The sequence below is a fragment of the Carassius gibelio genome, chromosome B5 (assembly GCF_023724105.1).
Source record: "Carassius gibelio isolate Cgi1373 ecotype wild population from Czech Republic chromosome B5, carGib1.2-hapl.c, whole genome shotgun sequence".
Taxonomy (NCBI): Eukaryota; Metazoa; Chordata; class Actinopteri; order Cypriniformes; family Cyprinidae; genus Carassius; species Carassius gibelio.
The window spans coordinates 15203701-15224675 of NC_068400.1; the positions used below are offsets into that span (position 1 = coordinate 15203701).

Genomic DNA, 20975 nt, shown 5'->3' on the forward strand with positions numbered 1-20975 from the left:
ACAGAACTTATAACATTTTTCATTTCAAATTATTCAGGAGATAGAACTTATGCAACTAAAAGTAAAACTAATTAAAATAAAACAAAATATTTTTTTTGTTATCTTGAATTTTAGTTTTATGATATTCGAAAGATTGTTTTGTCTTTATTTAAAAAAAATTTCAGGTTATTTTGAGAAGCTTGCTAATGCCCTCGGTTGAGAAACCACTGATCTAAATTATGTGGACATATCTGCAGATCCTTTCAGACCCTCCTGACCACTGGAATGGCACTGAAAACTTTGACATTTTCTAATCAAAAGCAGTGTTAAAAACTAGTGGTCGACCGATATGTGTTTTTTGACAGCCAATGCCGATATCTTTGAAAGCAGGGGTGCCGATAGCCGATATAAAAGCGATATTATTTTTTTATTATTATTATTAATATTTAAGAAATTTTAAATCATTTGACAATGGATTAAAAAAATGTGTAAATGAAACTGCTTATACTTTACATGACAGTATTTTTCACAAATAAATAAATATTTATAAAAAACATAATTTAAAAGAAAGTAAACACTGTAACCAACAGGGCACTCCGTATCCAGGATAACCCTCATTTTACATACAGTACACAGTGAAAATTACATGAATATGACAGTGGACAAATGCATAAAGCAGATCATAATTTGAAATCACGAGTTAAAAGCATTCAGTTCACATGGACAGACCGTCACCCAGAGGATACGTGATCATGCTGGATAAAAAAAGCACACTTCACAAGATCTCACAGCTGGACTCGATAAAGTTCGCAAGGTTTGTGAAATTAAATGTTCAATAGTCAGTCACAAATTTGTTTGAATAATATAAAAGCTTATTTGCTTAATGTTGACTGCAAACAAGAAAGTATTATAATGTTTGCCTTTCTATTACCAATAGATCTAATATAAAAGCAATCGTTATAATACTTTGTTTATATTAATTTCTTTAACTGTTCTATCTGATTATTAGACAGATGTCTATCCATATTAGACAGAAATGTTAACAACGACAAACAAAAGAGAGAGTGTGAGCATTGTGCGCGCTGAGGCGCTTCCGCTCGTAGCGCCGTCAAAATAACACATCAGCCAAGCAGAAAACCTTATTGGCCAATGCCGATATTTGTAAAATGGCAAATTTCGGCTGATATATCAGCCTTGCCGATATATTGGTCGACCACTATTAAAAACTAAAATAAAGTAACATCAAATATTTGCCTTACTTAATGACATGAGACACATGGAGATCATACCTTGAGTGTTGTTGGTGTCCTGTGATGGAGTGGCGAAACTGAACCCTGATGACCTGTGAAACAGCAGATTCTGCATCTAAACCACATATTGATGTTCATATTCAAATGGAAACAATATAAAAGACATATTTAATAATCCAGTAGAAAAAAAGTAGGGATGCATCGATACCACTTTTTTCAGAACTATTCCAATCAGATGCTTTCATTTTTGGTATTCGCCGATACATGTATTTTCACAGCATGTCATTTTTACAAATATTAGGTACAGAGACAAAATAATAATTATAATTTATATATAAAATAATAAATAAGAAGAATAAGAATCATGTTACTTGGCTTCATTTAGCAAACAGATATTCCTTCAGTTATTTTCTCAATTATACCTGTTAAAATGTATTGTATAAGCTTTTGTTACTTTCACTGTTCATTTTAATGGCGCATTAGAGCTGCTCTATTGCAGCAGCTTTATACTGTAATGATAAAATATTTTCCTAAAATAATGCAGGGAAACACTAATTTTATATTATACGATTAAGCCCGTACTATTTTGGTCATGTCATCATGTATGTACGCGGACCCTTGTGTACTAATAAAAACCTTAATTTTGGAGCAAGCTAAACATGCCCAGCATACCCACGTTTACATTGGTGCTGGAGACAATTCTAGCCTAGTGCATTCCACACAGTCTGCAGGTTTCACTTTTGCTTAAATCGTGTTGTTTATAGTGAATGCCCCCATAATTGTTGTTTGTTTTATATTTACAATTTATTTTGAATCCAAATGCATGTGCTAATGGAGCAAACAGCAATCAAGATCATGCAACAGAAGTGCGTGCTCTCTGACTCCCTCACGCTCTCCTTACCATTTTACTTGCTTGCTTTTGACATATCCGACTGAACTACAAACTACCTTGCAGCCACGCGCTCAATCCTCTCAGTGTGCTCTGCTTATCAGCTTGTGCAGATCAGCAATACAGGCGTGAATACTGAAAGTTTAACATTAGCCTATATTGATTACTTGCATGTACTTATAGACATCCTTAATCTCTAATAACTCCATTAAACTCTCTGTTGTTCATGTTTCTTTTTCCTGGACACTGTTCTGTTCACATGCTGTGTAGTATTGGCTTTTGGTATCAGGGCATTTCTATGAGTATGAGTACAGGAGCGCAGTACCGGGCCCGGTATCGGTGCATCCCTACTCAAAAGTGCTGCTGAAGAGCCACTAACATATGGAGTAGGGATGTGCACATCGATGCTGCAGTATTGATATATCGATACTCAGAAGCTTCTATTTTGGTATCGATACTTAATTTCGTTATAACTAAATGTTTTTTTGTTTGTTTGTTTTTTACACCATGTTAGCATCATGGCTATTTACATGGCAAACAGGTTCAGTATCATCCATAAGATTTACATTATATAAAACATTTCAACTTAACATAAGATAGAAAATCTAAAATACATTTAGGTGGTACATTTCCAAATATTCCATGCAAGCATGTTTCTGAATAAAAGCGTTTTCTAGCTGCATCATAAAAATTACAATTCAACAAAATATGCTTGATAGTCAAAGGAACTTTACATGAAAGACATAAAGGAGGAACTTAGCCTATTAATAAAACCCATGGGTAAGTCTTGAATGCCCCAGTCTACACCTAGTAAAGACAACTTGATCATGTCTTGATTTAAAATTGAACTAATATCGTTGAGCCACCAGAAGGTCGATGTATGTTTTAACTAAATGTTTTAAGCAGTGTGTGCAGGCCAATTGGGACGGTGTGTGTATGATATAAAAATTAAAGGTCTTGCGGACACTGTGGTATGACGTTAACACTGATTGGTCTGGGGCTGCGCGTAGTGCAACATGCCGTTCACCATCACAACACGTCATGCGCAGTCGCGACTTGTGCAAAAGATGACAGCAGTACCGCCGCTCCCTATACGCAGAATACGCAGTCTGTATAGGGCACCAAATTCCAGAGGGGGCACCATCCCAGTTGCTTAAAAAAAAAAAAAAAAAAAAAAAAAAAAAAACCCCCGGCACCATTTTCCCAGTGGCTGAAAGTTCATAATTGATGGATGGACATCTATGCCTGGGTAAAGGACATCACCAATCCGGCACAGAGAAAAGAAAACTATGAAAAAATGAAGTTGGCTTGACGTTGGACGTTCAAAGAGTCTCAAATTTAGGGACCGTCTCTAAAGTTACATGCGATATTGGTATACACTTTTCTAATGTCAGTAGCATTTGAGGATAATGACTTACAGTCATAAAAACATCTGTAATTGTTCATGTAGGTGTCAGCTACAATGCACAATTGAATTGAATGTTTGATATTTATTAAAATAAACTGTAAATCATATGTAAATTGTGCTACTTTTTCACATGGGCTCAAACACAAATTTGAAGCTCAACAGCATTTGAGGAGAAAGACTTGCAGTCATAAAACAATTGTAATGTGTTCATTTATGTGTCAGCTACAATGCACACCTTATACATTTTTAATATATATTAAAATAAATTATAAAACATTGAGGTAAGAATTAGGCCTGTTTATCACTTTCAGGCACATTCCTGTGGAATAATTTTTTTTTTTTTCAGGTTCCCTTATGAAAATTACCCATAGTTTTAACAATAACACCACAAATCATCGTTCTTGTAGCCATGGTAACTGCAAATTTATATATATATATATATATATATATATATATATATATATATATATATATATATATATATATATATATATATATATATATATATATATATATATATATAGATAGATAGATTTTTTTAAATTAAGATTACTTTGAAATATCACATACACTTTTAAAATTATAAGCAGTATTAGTATTGGTATCGTTAAAATTTTAACAAAAAGTATCGGTATCATATCACATGGAAAAAATGTGGTATCGCCCATCCCCAATATGGAGTAGAATCAGTAAGTGCACACATCTGTATAAATAACAGACTAAATCAAGATAACCCATAACTAGATAACTCATAATAATCTCACAAGTCAATAACAATCATGAAGACTTGTATTGAGATGAAGGTGGTTTAGTGTGTTTAGTAACTCACGGAGCAGCAAATGAAAAGCCCTTTGAGTTCTTCTCACTGATGGATGAAGATGCTCCTGCGTCAGTTTTAGCAGCTCCACCTGTAGCAGCACATAAAGAAACAAGCTCATTACGACACTCAAACCATCATTACTCCACAGGTACTGGAGTAGTGCAGCCGCATCTATTTAGCATTTATTCTACTTTATACTGAACAATTTGTACTAATGTGGAAACTCCGTCACACTCACCAAATACAAAACTACCTGCTGTGGTCTGTGCCGGACCTGCCAGTGGCGCTGAGACGTTTAAAGCACCTTGAAAGGAATTCTGCAAGCAAAAACAATGGTTACGCCAGATGACAGACTTTTGCTCACTCTGCAGATGTTCTATGTGTGATTTGTAAGAGGAAATCATTGTTACAAACACTGAATTCTGTTAAAAAGCAGTTTGGCTTTTCTGTCAGCAGTAACTGTAATGTTGTGATTGATGTTTTGGAGCAGCTCATGTGGGACTTACTTTATTGGCCTCCACTGTTGCCAGAACCTGCTGAACCACCTGAGCCGCCGGCGCTGGAACCGACGCGCTACAGACACACATAAAACGTGATTCATTCAGACAACTCAGGGGACAACTACTAGTAATCAAACAGCACAGGGACTGAAGAACGTGAGTGTTTTTAGGAAAACATTTCCAGGCAATTTTGTAAAAACTGGAAACTGTGATAATAAACTGCACAAAACAACTCCATAAGTTGTTAGCTATAGTAATACAAGCACGATTTTGGGCCAAACTGTGGCCAAATATTTTTTTTTTTTTACCCAAATGCCACAGCTGGTGTCATAAAGTGTTTTGCAGGCACTAACATGCTTGCTTTTGGTTGGATGTAAATAGGCTACTGTGTGTGAAAAGCTCATATTTACAGATGAATGCCTTTGTGTTCAAGGATGCTGGGATTCATCTGAGAAACATCCTGAGTATTTGAACAAAAGAGGTCTGATGCTCTGTGTTCACGTTTGTTTTTCCTTCTCGTCCGAGTCTGTGAGTGTGATGCTCATACAGCAAGGGAAGTTCACGTGGAAAGTGTCCTGCGGCTGTTCAGGACGAATAGCCACTGCAGCAATGGTCAGACAGACAGAGTGAGCAGGCAGAACAGCCAACGCTCATGTGACCACTATGATGATAATGATGAAGGTAACTGGAGCAGAGGAAGAGTAGAGATGTGCTCTGATAAACAGCCCAAGCACTTGAATCACGATGACCTCATTACAACGGTCACCTGACCTTCTGCACGGTGCACAAACCTAATGAACAAGTGTGTGTGTGAGGATGTTTCTGTCTTTCTGCATCAGTATAAGAGATCAATACAGACAGGATGAGAGAGACACACACACACACACAGGCAGAGACAGCTGTTTAGTGCATACTGTACAGTACACATGGAGGAAAGTATAAATCTATGCAGGGCAACTAAAACGGTTGCATTTTCGACCAAAAATATTAATTTGGGAGAGAAGTTTTTTCTGAAGTATATTAATGTATATATAAAGACTATAAAAATGTACGTTACCACTTAAACATTTCCATCTAATGACTTTTTCCTGTTTGTTTTGCGATCGCATCTTTTATGTTTAATGCATATACGCGTTATGTGACATTTTCTCCTGATAACTCCAAAAAGAACATAAATGAGAGTAATACATCAATCGAATCTGTAAAGGGTCTACTTTTTTTTTTGGATACAGACATAACAAAACTTTGTGCACTTATAAAATAAAGATAACAAAAAAGGTGTGCTGTCTGCAGCCTGTCTGCGCTGATCTTCATTTACAAACACGTCATTAAAATGAATTGTAACTCTGTGAATACTCAACAAAGAGACATGAGAGAGATATCTATAGAAAGCTTGACATGTCTACTTTTAAACTAAACAAGTGCTGCCGAACAAAAAAAAATTCTGTGATAGTGATCCATATGAAAACAACGCGATGTCCATACTTCATGTCTCACTTCATTATATCTAATGTGACCACGCCCCCGCACTGAACGCACTATTCAGATTCAAACTGAAGCGCGCAGCTTGAATACGCCCACACAGAAGAAAAGGAAGCGAGACTGTTCTTCCAGTTCTTTTATTTTACTTTTTGCTTCGCGATTAGAGGAATAAGACATAATTCACCCTAAAAAGATGCGATGTGGTTGAGGATTAGAGAAATGGGTTTCCTCAGAAAAAAAAGAATGAAGCACTTTATTCAGCAGAGATCATAAACATGAGTAAGTCTCTTTTTATTTATATACTTGTTCTAGTTTTCACATAACGTGTAAACATTTTAAAGCGTTACTGGTTAATCGTTTCGTTTGCATGTTGTTCTAACGTGCTTATTCAGAGCGCATACACCCGTGAACTAAAAGGCTGGTCAAACAGCACCTTATTCCTTAGTTATCATCTGATTGCGCTAATACTGTCAAAAACACACAAGACTTGTGTATGTTTTTTTGTTTTGTTTTATTGTATGTTTTAGCCATGATTCCCATCCACTTACATTATAAGACTGATAGACTGCAACGGTTTGTGTTAAAAATCTGTGTGTTCTACTGAAGAAACAAAGTCACCTACATCTTGGATGCCCTGGGGGTAAGCAGATAAACAAAAACTTTTCATTTTTGGGTGAACTATACCTTTAACTACATATTTTTAGCACACTTGCCTTCCAATAATTGCAATAAGCTTTAAAGTTCAGCCAAATTCAGAAAACTAAAACAATAAATACCATTTTGGCACTCTTTAACGCAAAACGAGCGATTGTTTTAGCACCTCAGTTCAAACCACACGTGAACCCATCATGTCTTTCTCTTTACTACTACAATAAGAAACAAACATGCATGGACATCAAAAATGTGTCACGTTATCTGTGGCACCCAAACATTATTTGCCACCTAATTGTGTTTCTTATAGGAGCCAATGGCTTCTTAATGTTTTGTTTTCTTCCTTGTCTGAAGCCCTGCTTTGAGTAACTTTATTAGGAAAGCAATGAAAGACCATTGACTTCAAGGACTATAACTATAAAGTTTTGATAATCGTTCTTATTATATGACAATATTCACCGATTTTAGAAAGCATGACATGACAAAACTGCAGAGCATGTTTATAATAAACATAACATTATTGTCTGCTGGTGTTGATGCTAATATAAGTTATCGATCATGATGTGAACAGGTCTTAATTTGTGCAGAAATTCAGATTAAAATGGTTTAAAAATTGAAAAATGCAAAAACATTTTTTTAACGCAGTACAGAACAGTTCATGTTTGAAATCTAGTATACTAAAATGTTATTTGTGCCCTCCCTACTTTGGCGTTAGACCTCACTATTGGGGCCGTGAATCTTTGGCAAGGCAGCGATTCGATTCGATTACGATTCATAGGTTTTCGATTCGATTCAAGAACGATTTTTGCAAATTTAGAACGATTCAATTCGATTCACAATTAAATTCGATTCGATTCGATTATAAAGATTTGATTCTGCATTCTTTAAGTGCATTCATGGGATTATTTAAATGCTTCTACTAAATTCTTTAAATGCTTAGGCAGGGGGCAAATTACAGTAGCATTTATGGTTAGAGAACAAAAAAAACCCCCCAAAAAAAACACTTTTGTCCACTGTTAAATGCTAGTTTAATGATGCGACATGGCATATGTAAAAATATAAGTCAAATTTTTAAAAAAGGGCTTAAAGAGTATTATGTATAAGCTAACATTTTGTCACACAAGGGGCGTAGCCATAATTTCAGAAGTGACAGAAATGTCAAATACAATCATTTTATGTATGTAGCCTATATAATAATAATTATTATTATTATTATAATTATTATTATTTATTTATTTATTTTTTACAAGGAATTATCTTCTTTTTTAATTACTTTTAATTAGCTGTAATAAATCAAATACACTGCTGGACAATAATCAATCATTTGTAATCTATATTTTTTTCCTAATGGCAATTTTATGATTGTTTTATATACTAGGCTACATTTAATTAGCAATTATTTAAATTTTCTGCACAGAACAAGGTAGAAAATATACTTTATAATTTCTGTACTGTAATAAATGTCAATTTTAATACTGCATCATTCATTAATTGTTTGTGGTTTTTTTTTTTAGTTTCAGCAGTTCATTCTGCTTTTATTCAGTTTAGCTGCAGATATAGCCTGCCTGTCAAGTCTATGAGAGCGAGATCGCTTCTCTTTCAGTGTGAAAACGTCTTCATCTCTATTTAACTTTTCCTCTCCATCAGCGAATGATTCTGAGAGAAAACGTGCCAGATGTCTGTTTGCTAATGAAACAAACGCTACTTTCATGCATCTGATTATGAGATACATCTTGCGCTCTTATTTCAAGGTCGTTGTTAATACTGTGGTTTATAAAGTTTCCTTCGTATGATCGGTTCATCCGCATTGTTTAAAAACATTTATCATTCAATGGATCTGTGTAGACACTTACATTTCTGCTCTGGCCATGCAATAAATACAGCTGTCGACGGCTCCGGTAACTCCGCCGGTAAGATGCAGAGAGCCATTGACAAACTACAGAAAAGTAAAACTACTTCACGTTAGCATTACTGGCCACGAGTCCTATAGATCACACGTCAGCTGCGTCAGAGACGAACGGAGCACCAGCGCAATCCTGTGACAGTCTCAGGCGGTAAACAGTGGAGCGCGTGAAAGACAGATGAGGCACGATTCACGAACACTCTTCAAGGTCTCCATTAATTTGTGCGTGTAGTAATTTAATGTGTATACATTTTGAAAGCATTGAATCGCTATAGAGATCGCGATTCATTCGATTCTTAGCATTTTGAATCAATTACTGTCCACGATCTGCGATTCATGATTCAAAAATCATGTTTCAAGATCGATGCATATGAATTGACAGGGTTTGTAATCGATGCATCGAGAAAACGAGTGAATCGTTACACCCCTACTCACTATACAGGAAATAAACGTGTTTGAAGCTTGAATTAAACCCAGTGTATCTTCTAGCAGTTTGATTAAATAATGAGTCAAGAAAGAGATTGTGGTTAATATCACTTCTCAGTTCACAGAGTGTACTGCATTGTGATTCTGTCACATATATTTCATCAGTGACATACTACTAACAGTGTGACTAATGTAGTGGTCTGCAGCTCTGAACACAGCCACAGCCGCATGCATGTGTACCGGTGTGCAGCCGCTGCCTCAGGACGAGCAGCTCAAGCGTTAATAATACATGTGTCTGGGTTAAAGTTGCATGGGACACATAGTCTTGTGCATTCACAGATAAGGCATCTCGCTGCTTGCATGTAACACAACGCTTAGACATCAGATATACCTCTGGCCAGCTCAGACAGCATGAGTCAGGACGTCAGTGCAGGAAATGATGTCAAATCATGTAGCTCATAATGCTGACCACAAACTCCTACATCCTGCTGTGTGTGTCAGTGCACAACACTGGACAAAACACACACCTTCCCAACAACAACAACCTGAAATACAGCATCAATGTATAATGAACTATGATGATAACTGCAACGTTAATGATAAGTAGAACAGTGATGACAACTATAGCAACAACTATAAAATGTATGACACTGAAAACTACAACCATAACCTAAATTATAAAAGATTCAGAAAACTATAAAACACTAAAACATTATAATTTTTTAGACAATAATTGCAATAACTATAACAGTTAATGTAACAAACCGTAAATGTTAACAACAACTTTAACTATAGTATTAATAACCATGTTGTTAACTATGCATGTACTATAAAATGATACGATAACCAAGTTTAACGTTAACAATAACTGTAACAATAACTAGAACAACATAACAGTAATGATATTGATATTTAAAGGGGGGGTGAAATGCTATTTCATGCATACTGAGTTTTTTACACTGTTAAAGAGTTGGATTCCCATGCTAAACATGGACAAAGTTTACAAAATTAAGTTGTACGTTTGAAGGAGTATTTTTGTTCCCAAAATACTCCTTCCGGTTTGTCACAAGTTTCGGAAAGTTTTTTTCGAGTATGGCTCTGTGTGACGTTAGATGGAGCGGAATTTCCTTATATGGGTCCTAAGGGCACGTCTGCCGGAAGAGCGCGCACTCCCGTATAGCAGAGCACTGAGAGCACAGACATTCACTGATCAGAGCGAGAGCGTCGCGAAAAGTCACAAAAGAAGTGTGTTTTTGGTTGCCAGGGCAAGACAGACAACCCTGCACAGATTACCAAAAAAAAACATCATTAAGGGACCAGTTTTAGAGGGGCGAAGAAGATACGGACCACCTGACTCCTCCTTAAAAGGAGCTATCCACGGAGCTAACGTTAACGCATCATGTCGGCAGTTTGGCAGTACTTTACAGTGGATTTTCCCACCAGTAAGACGGTGAAATGCAACATATGCAAAGAAGCAATTCCAAAGGGATGGCACGAACGTTGCAAATTTCAACACCAGCAACTTTTTCAAACATTTGAAGATGCGTAACACTAAAGAGCACGACGGAAACTGCAGAAGCAAACTCTGGAAACTGCCTTCCAGCGATGAGATAAATTTCCCAAAGACAGCCAAAAGGCAACAAAGATAACCGACATAGCAGAGTTTATTGTCCTGGATGACCAACCCCTGTATGTTGTCGAAAATGTATGTTTTTGGTGCTTAATGGAGCATTTGGAGCCAATGTACTGTTTGCCAGGTCGTAAATGTATCTCTGAAACTGCGCTACCCAAATTATACGAGACAGTTAGGGAACACATTTTGTGTATGCTGAAAGACGGGCATGCAATCTGCTTTACCACAAACATGTGGAGCTCCGACGTGTGCCCCATGTCTTTGCTAAGTTTACCGTCACACTGGGTGGACAGAGTCAACATTTACCCCTCGAAGTGTGGTGCTGCACGCGAACAAGTTCCGAGGGTCACATACTGGCACAACAATTTTTTTTTTAAAGGAATCATTGAAGTTGCTGTTGGACTACTGTTTTATACTGTTCAATTTAAAGCTGCAGTCGGTAACTTTTTATGCTCTAGTGGTTAATAAACAGAACTGCTTGCGTCTTGTGGAAGAACATCTTAGCCGGAACTACTTCTCTCTGTTTATGTCTACGAAGAATCACAAAGGTACTGGGTTACTTTGCCGCGGTACCCCCGAAGCAACCTAAAATAGTCTGAATATAAACACTTATTATAGGTGTACCCTAGTGATTCAGGACAAGCTAAAAACACGGTTAGGAAAATGGATTCATGGTGTACTTGCTTATTATATAACTTTTTCTACATTTTGAATACAAACAAAGTTACGTACCGCAGCTCTGATTGGTTGTTTCTTAATGGGAGCGATGTATTTCTGCAAATGGCAAAAGGACCACTGGGAGGAGCCAGAGGAGCTTGATTTTTTCATAGATTATCTGTCTCATATTCTACTGTCAGGACATAGACAGGTTTAACAAATATGTAAAAAAATATATTTTTACAAAAGTTACCTACTGCAGCTTTAAACATTTAAATGCCTTTATTTTACAATATTGTGGCTACACTTAAAAAAAAAAAAGAATAATTATTCCTATGTTTAAGTTGCACTACTGTTATATGGTTTTATTTAAAAACACATTTTAAAATAAATGGGTTCCATTTCCTGTATTCATTCATGTTTTACAAAGGGTTTAACCTGAGCCAAACCTTACCACAATGATAATATCTCAGTTATGCAGGCGTAGGATGATCTTTTCCTTTTGTTTTTTATTACACACTTGTATCGGTACTCGGTATCTGCCGATACCCAAAGCACAAGTATCGGAATCGTTATCGGGAGGGAAAAAATGGTATCGGAACATCTCTAGTAACAACCATAATAAAACTCTAAAAATTACAATAAAACTATAATAATTGAATACTGACAACTATAGCGATAAAATGACAACTACGTTTACGAGAACCAACAATAACAATGACAACAACTACAATTACATCAGCAATACTGACATTTATAATTAAAATGTTAATGCTGCCTTTGATAACTTATTTAAATTATGGTTATTTTTACAACTATAAATGATAACTATATTAACAATAACTATATAGAAATTTATAGTGTACACTAAAACATTAATGAATGTAATAACTATAATGTAAATAGTGATGTTAATGACAACTATGATCATAACAATGATTGTTATTGTCAATAAATAATGATAACTATAACACTGACAAAAAGCTACACTTCATTTTAAGGCGTCCTTGTTACAGTGCCATTACACAAATAAACAAAGTAATAGTTATTAACTACATATACCGGCTATAGGGATTGTTTTTGGTTAAAGTTTATTTTCTTGCATTTATGCATAAATAACTGTTATTACTAAGTACATGTATCAATGATCCCGTAAATTCCACATAATAAACACTCTAGCAGGCAGCAAATGATTCATATCCGGCGATGAGAGTTTCAAACCTTCAACTGACTGTATATCATCAGTCACCTGATAGAAATACCAAACACTAATGTGCTGTGATGGACAGATGTGTGGTCATGTGACTGTCCAGCCCAGCAAATGTCAAATGCTGGTTTATGAATATCCAAAGCTCTTCAAGCTTTAATCCTTAACATGCATTTCTATGTTTAACAGAGAGCTGATGCCGGTCTCATAGTTCAGCACACGTCTCACGAATCCAGCCGCTGTTGTTCACCACACAGCGCTGCAGATAAGAGGGTCCGAGCGCGCTCACAATGTTGTCTAAATGCACCCCTTAGGGCAGATGAGCTCATGTGTAAGGTTAAAACAGGACGCTGTACACATGCAGAGCCCATAATAAACACAGACTCAATCTGACTGTGACGACGACCTAATTTTTAGACGCACAGAGAGGATCACACACACACAAACACAAACACACACACACACACACGGCGAATGAACATCAGATTTGTTCTGAGCACATGCTTCTGTTGTGCATAATGAGTGTGTGTGTTATGTGCCTTGAGCTCTCTGTCAAAGCAAATGAACTACTGTGGTTAAAAAGACAAAGCAACCCAGTGTGAGGCATTCTGCATGCATTTTCAATCTGTACTGAAGAAGAGCAACCAGCAGTGTTGTATTCAGTGAGAAAAAAAAAGAAAAATCATAAAAATGGTCCATAATCCCCCTGCTGTGGTTCTCTCACCTGATGACAGTGGACACAGGTATAGGCGGACCTTTATCCTTCAGTTCCTGTACGTTCACCACCTGAGGAACTGTCTTGAGCGAGGACTCTGTCAGAGACGCTCCTGAAGAAAAATGACAGAGACCGACTGTAATAAACACACAGATGAGCATGTCTAGCCCACAGCAGCAGGGGGGATATCATGACATTAAATTAATTGTCACATTTTGGATCACTGTGACATCTGCACATCCACGTGTTTCACAGCCTTCAATGTGAGGACTGAGAAAAGTCAATAATTACTTTATTACACCATTCTATAATGCCTTCGGGTGGTTGACGTCACATTACAAAGAAGCATTCCCTATTTTCCATTTGAAGTGAACAATGTTTTAAACACTACACAATAGCAAAATAAAAGTGAACAATTCTTAAAAACTCTATTCTTATATAACTAATAAATGTGGCTTTTATGAGTTCATTTTCTTTGAGATGGAATGTAAAAAACTGAACAGGTGATTAAATTATGAATAGAAATGGTAAAGAGAAATAATTAACAATACACGCTTTCACTCATACTGCAGGCTTGTACATTCATCTATTCAACTCACAATCATGATCTTGTAAAAATAAACAAACAAACAAGTCTCTTCTGCTCACCAAGGCTGCATTTATTAAAAAAAAAAAAAAAAAAAAATCAGTAAAAATGTAGAAACATTATTAGTTAAAAATAATGGTTTTCTATCTGAATAGAATGTTAAAATGTATTTTACTGATGCGATCAAAGCTGATTTTTTTAGCATCATTACTCAAGTCTTTAGTGTCACATGATCCTTCAAAAACATTTTAGATTATTATCAGTGTTGAAAACAGTTGTGCTGCCCAATATTTTTGTGGAAACTGATGCATTTTATTTGTCAAGATTTTTTGATGAATAAAAAAAATTTCAAAAGAACAGTATTTATTTGAAATATATTTTTTTGTGTTACATTATAAATGTCTTTATTGCCACTTACATTTTATTTGCAAGGTAGTGTAGTACATCTACAACAATAATTTAGTCTGTTTAATGGTCCAAATACGCTGTAGGTCTGACATACAGTGTCGCCCTCTAGTGTACAGATAAGACTGATGGGAGACTTACTGATAATTAATAATTATAAAGACTATAATATTAAAGATCAGCTCCACAGAGTTTAAAATCAATCACTGTCTGATATGATGAAAACGTGTGTATGGTGTGTAAATGTGCATTATAACAGATCTGTGAAGGACAGTATGTTTGTACCTGGTTTCTGGCTGGTCATGTGTCTGCTGAGGGCGGCTCTTCCTGCAGCCTGGGGGGCGGGGATTGTGGTGGGTGTGATCTTTTCTGTGGGCGGAGCTCCATGCTTGACTGTTTTTGTGGCTAATGCTGTGCTATCAGCGCTGTCCATGTTTATCTTTGGTGCTGCGACACATGCAAGAGATGTTGTAAATACCATTAACAAGACCAGAGTCATGTGTTGAGGTACGGTTTGATCCTCACCGGGGCTGAAGACAGGTATTGGGACGGTCTGGACTCTGCTGAACGGACTGGACTGCATACTGAAGCCCGGCTGTATGGAGGGTGTACGGACCACCGTGGGGTGTCTTGGGACGGAGGGCGTCATCACTGGGATGGGCGCTGGCTCGTCCTCTTCCTCTGCCACTGCCAGGGAGTCCTCAGGCTCCAGAGGCTGAGACAGAGACGAGCTGGAGCTCACCTCGTCCAGATCCTCGTAGAACTGAGGAGTCAGGAAGGCTGACCGTGACAGGTTGGCTGAGAAACAGAAAGAAACATATGAGACAAACACGGGGGTGTATGGAGTGTGTCGTATCTGAGGAACTACATTGTTTGGTGGAAGAATACTGTTTTTTTTTTTAATTTCGTTACACTTTATTTGCTCTATTTTATTCTGCAAAACCTTCATAAGTATATGAAATAACCATTTTAAAAAAGCAATAAGCCTCGTGAAATCCTGGTTTACAGTGAAATTATAAAAGATAATTTCCCGCTGTCACTTCAGCAGGGCAATTTAATTTGATTGGTAACATTGTATCAGGTCTTGTTTTAATAATTGAATTTACTAAAGATAAGATAGATGAGAGTTTGGCAAAATATGACAGATACATCTAAAAAGGTTAGAATAAAAAGCCTTTTTAATAAGGAAAAAATTCCCTGTAAATCAATTTAGGTCGGCAAAGATCATCCTTTAATGACAATTTTATCGTACACTAGCCATGCACAGAATAAATATATAATATATAAAATAATATGAAAAGCTTGTCCATGACATGCCTTAAGCAGCCAAGAACCAGCACCAAAACATACCAAGCAAAACACTGCCTTAGAGCCATCAACAAAATCATAAAAAATGCTGAGATATAAATTACTTTATCAATGTAACATCCCTAGATGCACAATCACACACAGTTGATGTACCTGGAGCTGTGGAGCGAACCGGTGGGGTCTGTCGCTTTGACAGGAAATTCCTCAGCTGAGACTGTTTGGCCGGGGTCATTTTAGCTGCATACACACACACACACATATCAGGGAGGTCAAATTAGAACATCTCACTGCAGCTCATTTGTGAGTAGGAGTGCTCCGAATAATTGGCTACCGATCGCTATAGGTGGATAATTGCTTCGGGACGTTTGATCGACTGTCTCTATAAAGATCGATTTCAAAAAACAATCTGAAGCTGATGACGTGCCTGCCGTGAGAGGTCTGGCATGACATGCAGCAGCACAGTCTCAGTCTTTGTCCGCTGCAGGTGAAATAATTATAATGCTGAAGGTGAGGTACAATTCATATTTCTTAATTAAATAAAGTAATTTAAAAACTTTCTGTGAGTCATATTTACACAAGCAGCGTGAGGGAATCACAATGCGCATTCTCTCTCAAAATGCACCAATGGCTTCAAATCACATCGCGTTTGGACTACAAGCAAGATAAACATAAATTTATAAAAAATATCAAATTTTGAAAATGTCTAAAAAAAAATCCCCTCTCACAAGAGTCACCTAAGAGGGGAACTCTTTTTCAAAAATTTAATTCAGGCCCTGAATAAATGTCTAACATTTTTATTGGATCATTACCAATGACAGAACTGTGGTGAACACATGCAGATCTTACATGGTGATTTTGCAGGAGCTTTAGTTGTCGTTTCCAAGCAGGCCTTCAGAAGAGCGTCCTTCAAACTCTCCAGCTCACTGTCAAGACTGTAAAACACACAAAACACGTGAATATGGATGCTTCCAGCTTTCCTACAGGATGATGCTGCAAACGCATGTGAATTATAACGAAAGACACAACGTAAGCTGGTGCTGGATAAGCACACAATCCAAGCTGTATTAAATATGTTATTCATCAAATGCTTCAAAACTAAATTTTAACCTATGTGTCTTTTTCTGCTGTCAGATGCATGTGATAGTCAGTGCGTTTGAGACATGTTTAGAGACAACTTAAATCTTACAGTGTTATACTCGTAGGTGAATATGACAAAAAAGTATTGCCACTGTGAATAAATGAGTCTCCTGACAGCAAGAATCATAAATAATTACCCCACCGAGTCTACATTTAACTTCACAGACGTCAGTGAATGAGTGCTGGTGCACGTTTCTGATGAAGAGCCATATGTCTCGACTCTCAAACAATCACTGTTGACGAGAACATGCATTAAAATTATTTGTTCTATTTTTGTAGCTCTGGTGTGTCAACTTATTCTTGTTGTGATCCATTTTTGTGATTTGAGCTGATACATAGCTGAGCTTTTTTGTTTGAACTTTTAGTTTCTTTTCTGGCTTATATTCCAAAACTGTATCATACAATATAAGCATAATTAAGATTAAGGCTCAACACACAGTGGATATAAAATCATAGCCTACTGTGTGAAAATAAATTAAAATTAGGCCCGTCAAACTATCTAATCTAAAAAATCTAATTCATTACATGATGTGCCGATTAATTAACTTAATTCATTGCAAATTAATCACAATTTAAATGCACCAAATTACTGCATACAATCAACAGCCCTAATAATATTTCTATCATGTTAATACAATGCCGAAACCACGTTGAGGAGACCTATTATTTATTTATATTTATTTAATAAAGCATGAAAAAAATAGAACAGTAAATGAAATTCTAGGTCTAATTCTAGTTGGGAAGTCATTTTGAAATACGCATACATTCACTCTCTCTGTTAACAGGTTATAGGCCATATTTTTCAATTTTAGACATTATATTATCAGCACAATCCACTATCGATTGTCCATGATGCACTGTGCTGCAGACATTCACTCTCACCTCTGTCCCGACGGGGTAGAGGGTGTCTGGCTGGTGAAGCTCCGCACTGACATCCCTCTGTAGAGCCTCAGATTGTGCAGGGCACTCTCCAGTCGGTCAAGACGCTGCTTCTGCTGTTTGATGATATCCAGATTATTGGCCAATGTTGCAAACAGAGCCTCTCTCTCCGGGATGATCATGTGCCTTTAGGAGCAAACACTGATACTCAGGTGTACAGACGAACAGATGTGTGCAAATAAAACACAATATCACAGCTGCTCACCTCTGCTTTTTCTTCTTCTCTAAGTGATTCTCCCACTCCACGTCCAAAATGGCATTCACGTCTTCCATGGCAAACTTCACGTACTGGTACAAGCGGCGGATTTCCTGTGGCAAAAACACACTTTCAGCACACATTATCCTTTTAAACGAAGATCTAGGCTGGTTGTCCGAGGTGGTGACGAGACCTTGAGCTGTTCTTCACGCCGAGGGTCCAGTGGTTTCTTGTAAAGCAGCTGGAGGTAGTCTTTGTCTCGGTTGAGCTCGCTCTGTGATCGTGCCTCCTCTGCTCCAGCGAAGCCCTCCAGCAGGCTGGTCTTCAGTGCACTGATGTCCCCGTGAAGAGACTGGGTTCAACAATTTGAGTCAGTCTGTCAAACTCTTGTTTGTCACTGGTGCCATTTTGGGTTTAAAAATGTTTACATCAAATGCTAAAATGTTTGAATAACCATTGATCATGACCATTTATAACAATTTATTTAAAAATGTGCATTAGTGTATCAATTTGGTAACACTGTAACTGATATTGGAGTACATTAATCCATTACAAAAAGAAAAAATTACATGCTTACACTTTTTGTTGTTGCCTAGAATGTAGTTAAAAATAAAACAGCCACAACATTTAATATATGGAGCCAAAAATGCACTATATGGGTCTGTCTTATATCATGACATAGTTTAGCAATACCACGAGCAAGGATGTTTTTTTCCTGAATATCAGCCCAATTGCAAGTGAGACAGATTTCAAATATGAGTTTGATAAACATTTAGTTCATATTATGATATGCATTTTTGTTTTTGGTCAAATCTGTCAAGCCTGTAGTAAAAACTGTAAAGACACGAACTGTTGAAGCGGAGCAAGATTTACAGGCCTCCTTCAAAAATACTGAATGGAGTGTTTTTGAGGCTGCAGCTACTGATCTGGATGAGCTTACTGGCACCGTGAGATCCTACATTAAGAACTGTGAGGACATGTTTGTTCCCACCGGAACTTATTTAACATTTAACAACGACAAACCTTGGTTCAGTCCAACACTCAAACAGCTTTGCTAGGTCAAAGAGGATGCCTACAAGAGTGAGGACAAAGACTTATATATCCAGGCCAAATACAGATTAAATAGGGAGATAAGAGTGGGCAAAGTTACTGGAAAGCTAAAATAAACAGTTTACAAGCAACGCCCCAAAATCAGCATGGAAAGGCCTGAAAACCATCACCAGCTACAAGCCCCCATCCCTCACTAGGGCTGGGCGATATATCTAATGATATGATCATGCGCATCATATCGCATTCATTATCGAAGGCGATTCATCTGCAATAATGAACGCGATATTGCGTAGCTTGTCGGTCACGGAACCAGATTTACTGACTAGATGTGCATGATCATATCGTTAGATATATTGCCCAGCCCTAGTACCCAGCTCCATCTGTGAGGATGGGAAAACTCACATCCAACACCTGCACCATCCGCACCGGAGCCCCCCAGGGCTGCGTTCTCTCCCCACTGCTATTCTCCCTCTACACAAATGACTGCTCCTCTTAAGAACCCTCAGTCAAGCTCCTGAAATTTGCAGGAGACACCACAGTCATCTGCCTCATCTAGGACGCCATAATGTGATTTTGCTTTTAGTTAGGCTCTGCTAAATGCTTTATCAAAGCAATGATGCAAAAAAAAAAAAAAAAAAATATATATATATATATACCTTTTATGTAATGGTGCATTAAGTGTAAAAATATTTCTGAGAACATAAGAAACTGTGGCGGGACAGATTAGACTACGGTGGGCCATGACAATCTAGAAAGTGAATGAGAAGAGTCACGTTACCTGCTCTGAATCTGAGCTGTTTGTAACTCAAGCGTTTCATGATGTGAGGCTGTCTTTGCACAATTAATAATCTCATTGTTTGATTTGTGCCCATCTAATTTTATGATTTTTTCTTTATGAGGCAACTCACTTTAATTCACTGGATTATCAAAAACGGACATTAAATTAATATCAAAACTTTAAATTTTTCTCTTTGAAATTTCTGAAAAATAAATAAATAAATAAACCACTAAAAATGTCATATCATCCCTAGCACATGGTGATTTCAGCTGTCAGCCTGGTTAAGTGTGCATGTCACACCTCTGTGGTGTCTTTGATCTCCAGTGTGAAAGCGTGCACGTTCTCGGAGTCCTTCCTCAGGTCTCTCATGTCATCTATGCTGCCCACCCTAAAATCAGCATTTCTGCAGCGAGTCTTCAGATCGTCCAGCTCCTTCTCAAAGTGTCCGATCTTAGAAAACACAGCAACCGCTCAGTCAGCATCAATATGACAGGTTATCAGAAATGACTGTGTGAACATGATTAGCACACTCTACCTCTTCCAGTATTCCAGTCATGACGGGGTCCGAGTCTTTCTTCTGCTGCAGGTGCTTCTCCAGTGCTTTCACAGACATGACCTGCCACAAAACACAAGCATACACACTTCAGATCATTCTGTGCAAGACAAATAAGCCTGGACGTGTCTGATGCTGGTTCATCAGGTCTTCTGTGCAGTACCTGTGCAGATGGAGCGACGGCGGCTGGTTTCGGCTGAGCTGGAGAAGCACTGCTCTGAGCTGCTCGAGAGAACACTAAAACACAACAAGATTTCCCACTTTAATGTCTCTCTCTGATGACAGTAGGGGCCTAAAGATGCGTGTAGAATTATCCTAAATGTCAACATATAACAATTAAGGAATTTTTCATCTTGTGTGCATCACCTACAGAATGTTTACAAATACCCTTTTATGGTTCAGAAAAAATATCATCATGTGTAGGCAATGTTCAAAAGTTTGGAATAATATATATATTTGGAATGCATATATTGTGTAAAATTCTGTAATCTACACTACCAGTC

At 37.3% G+C, this 20975-nt stretch overlaps 2 protein-coding genes across 5 annotated transcripts in view; both read right to left on the reverse strand.

Moving 5' to 3' along the window:
• Positions 1–20975, reverse strand: part of LOC127957234 (uncharacterized) — a 364986-nt gene that overhangs the window by 41988 nt on the left and 302023 nt on the right. The window lies entirely within an intron of this gene.
• The window catches only part of LOC127957233 (nuclear pore complex protein Nup214), a 47970-nt gene that overhangs the window by 14367 nt on the left and 12628 nt on the right, over positions 1–20975 (reverse strand). For 2 of the 4 annotated variants that reach the window (XM_052555671.1, XM_052555670.1), the window contains exons 14-28: positions 20636–20709; positions 20455–20535; positions 20220–20369; positions 18285–18443; positions 18101–18204; positions 17839–18021; positions 16666–16751; positions 15973–16056; positions 15037–15309; positions 14797–14958; positions 13530–13632; positions 4853–4919; positions 4585–4663; positions 4356–4434; positions 1269–1321 (exon numbers count right to left, since the gene is read on the reverse strand). In XM_052555671.1, the coding sequence (XP_052411631.1) occupies positions 1269–1321; positions 4356–4434; positions 4585–4663; positions 4853–4919; positions 13530–13632; positions 14797–14958; positions 15037–15309; positions 15973–16056; positions 16666–16751; positions 17839–18021; positions 18101–18204; positions 18285–18443; positions 20220–20369; positions 20455–20535; positions 20636–20709 (1737 nt within the window). Of the gene's footprint in view, positions 1–1268; positions 1322–4355; positions 4435–4584; positions 4664–4852; positions 4920–13529; positions 13633–14796; positions 15310–15972; positions 16057–16665; positions 16752–17838; positions 18022–18100; positions 18205–18284; positions 18444–20219; positions 20370–20454; positions 20536–20635; positions 20710–20975 lie in introns of all 4 variants that reach the window. The other 2 variants (XM_052555669.1, XM_052555668.1) reach the window with 1 other exon arrangement.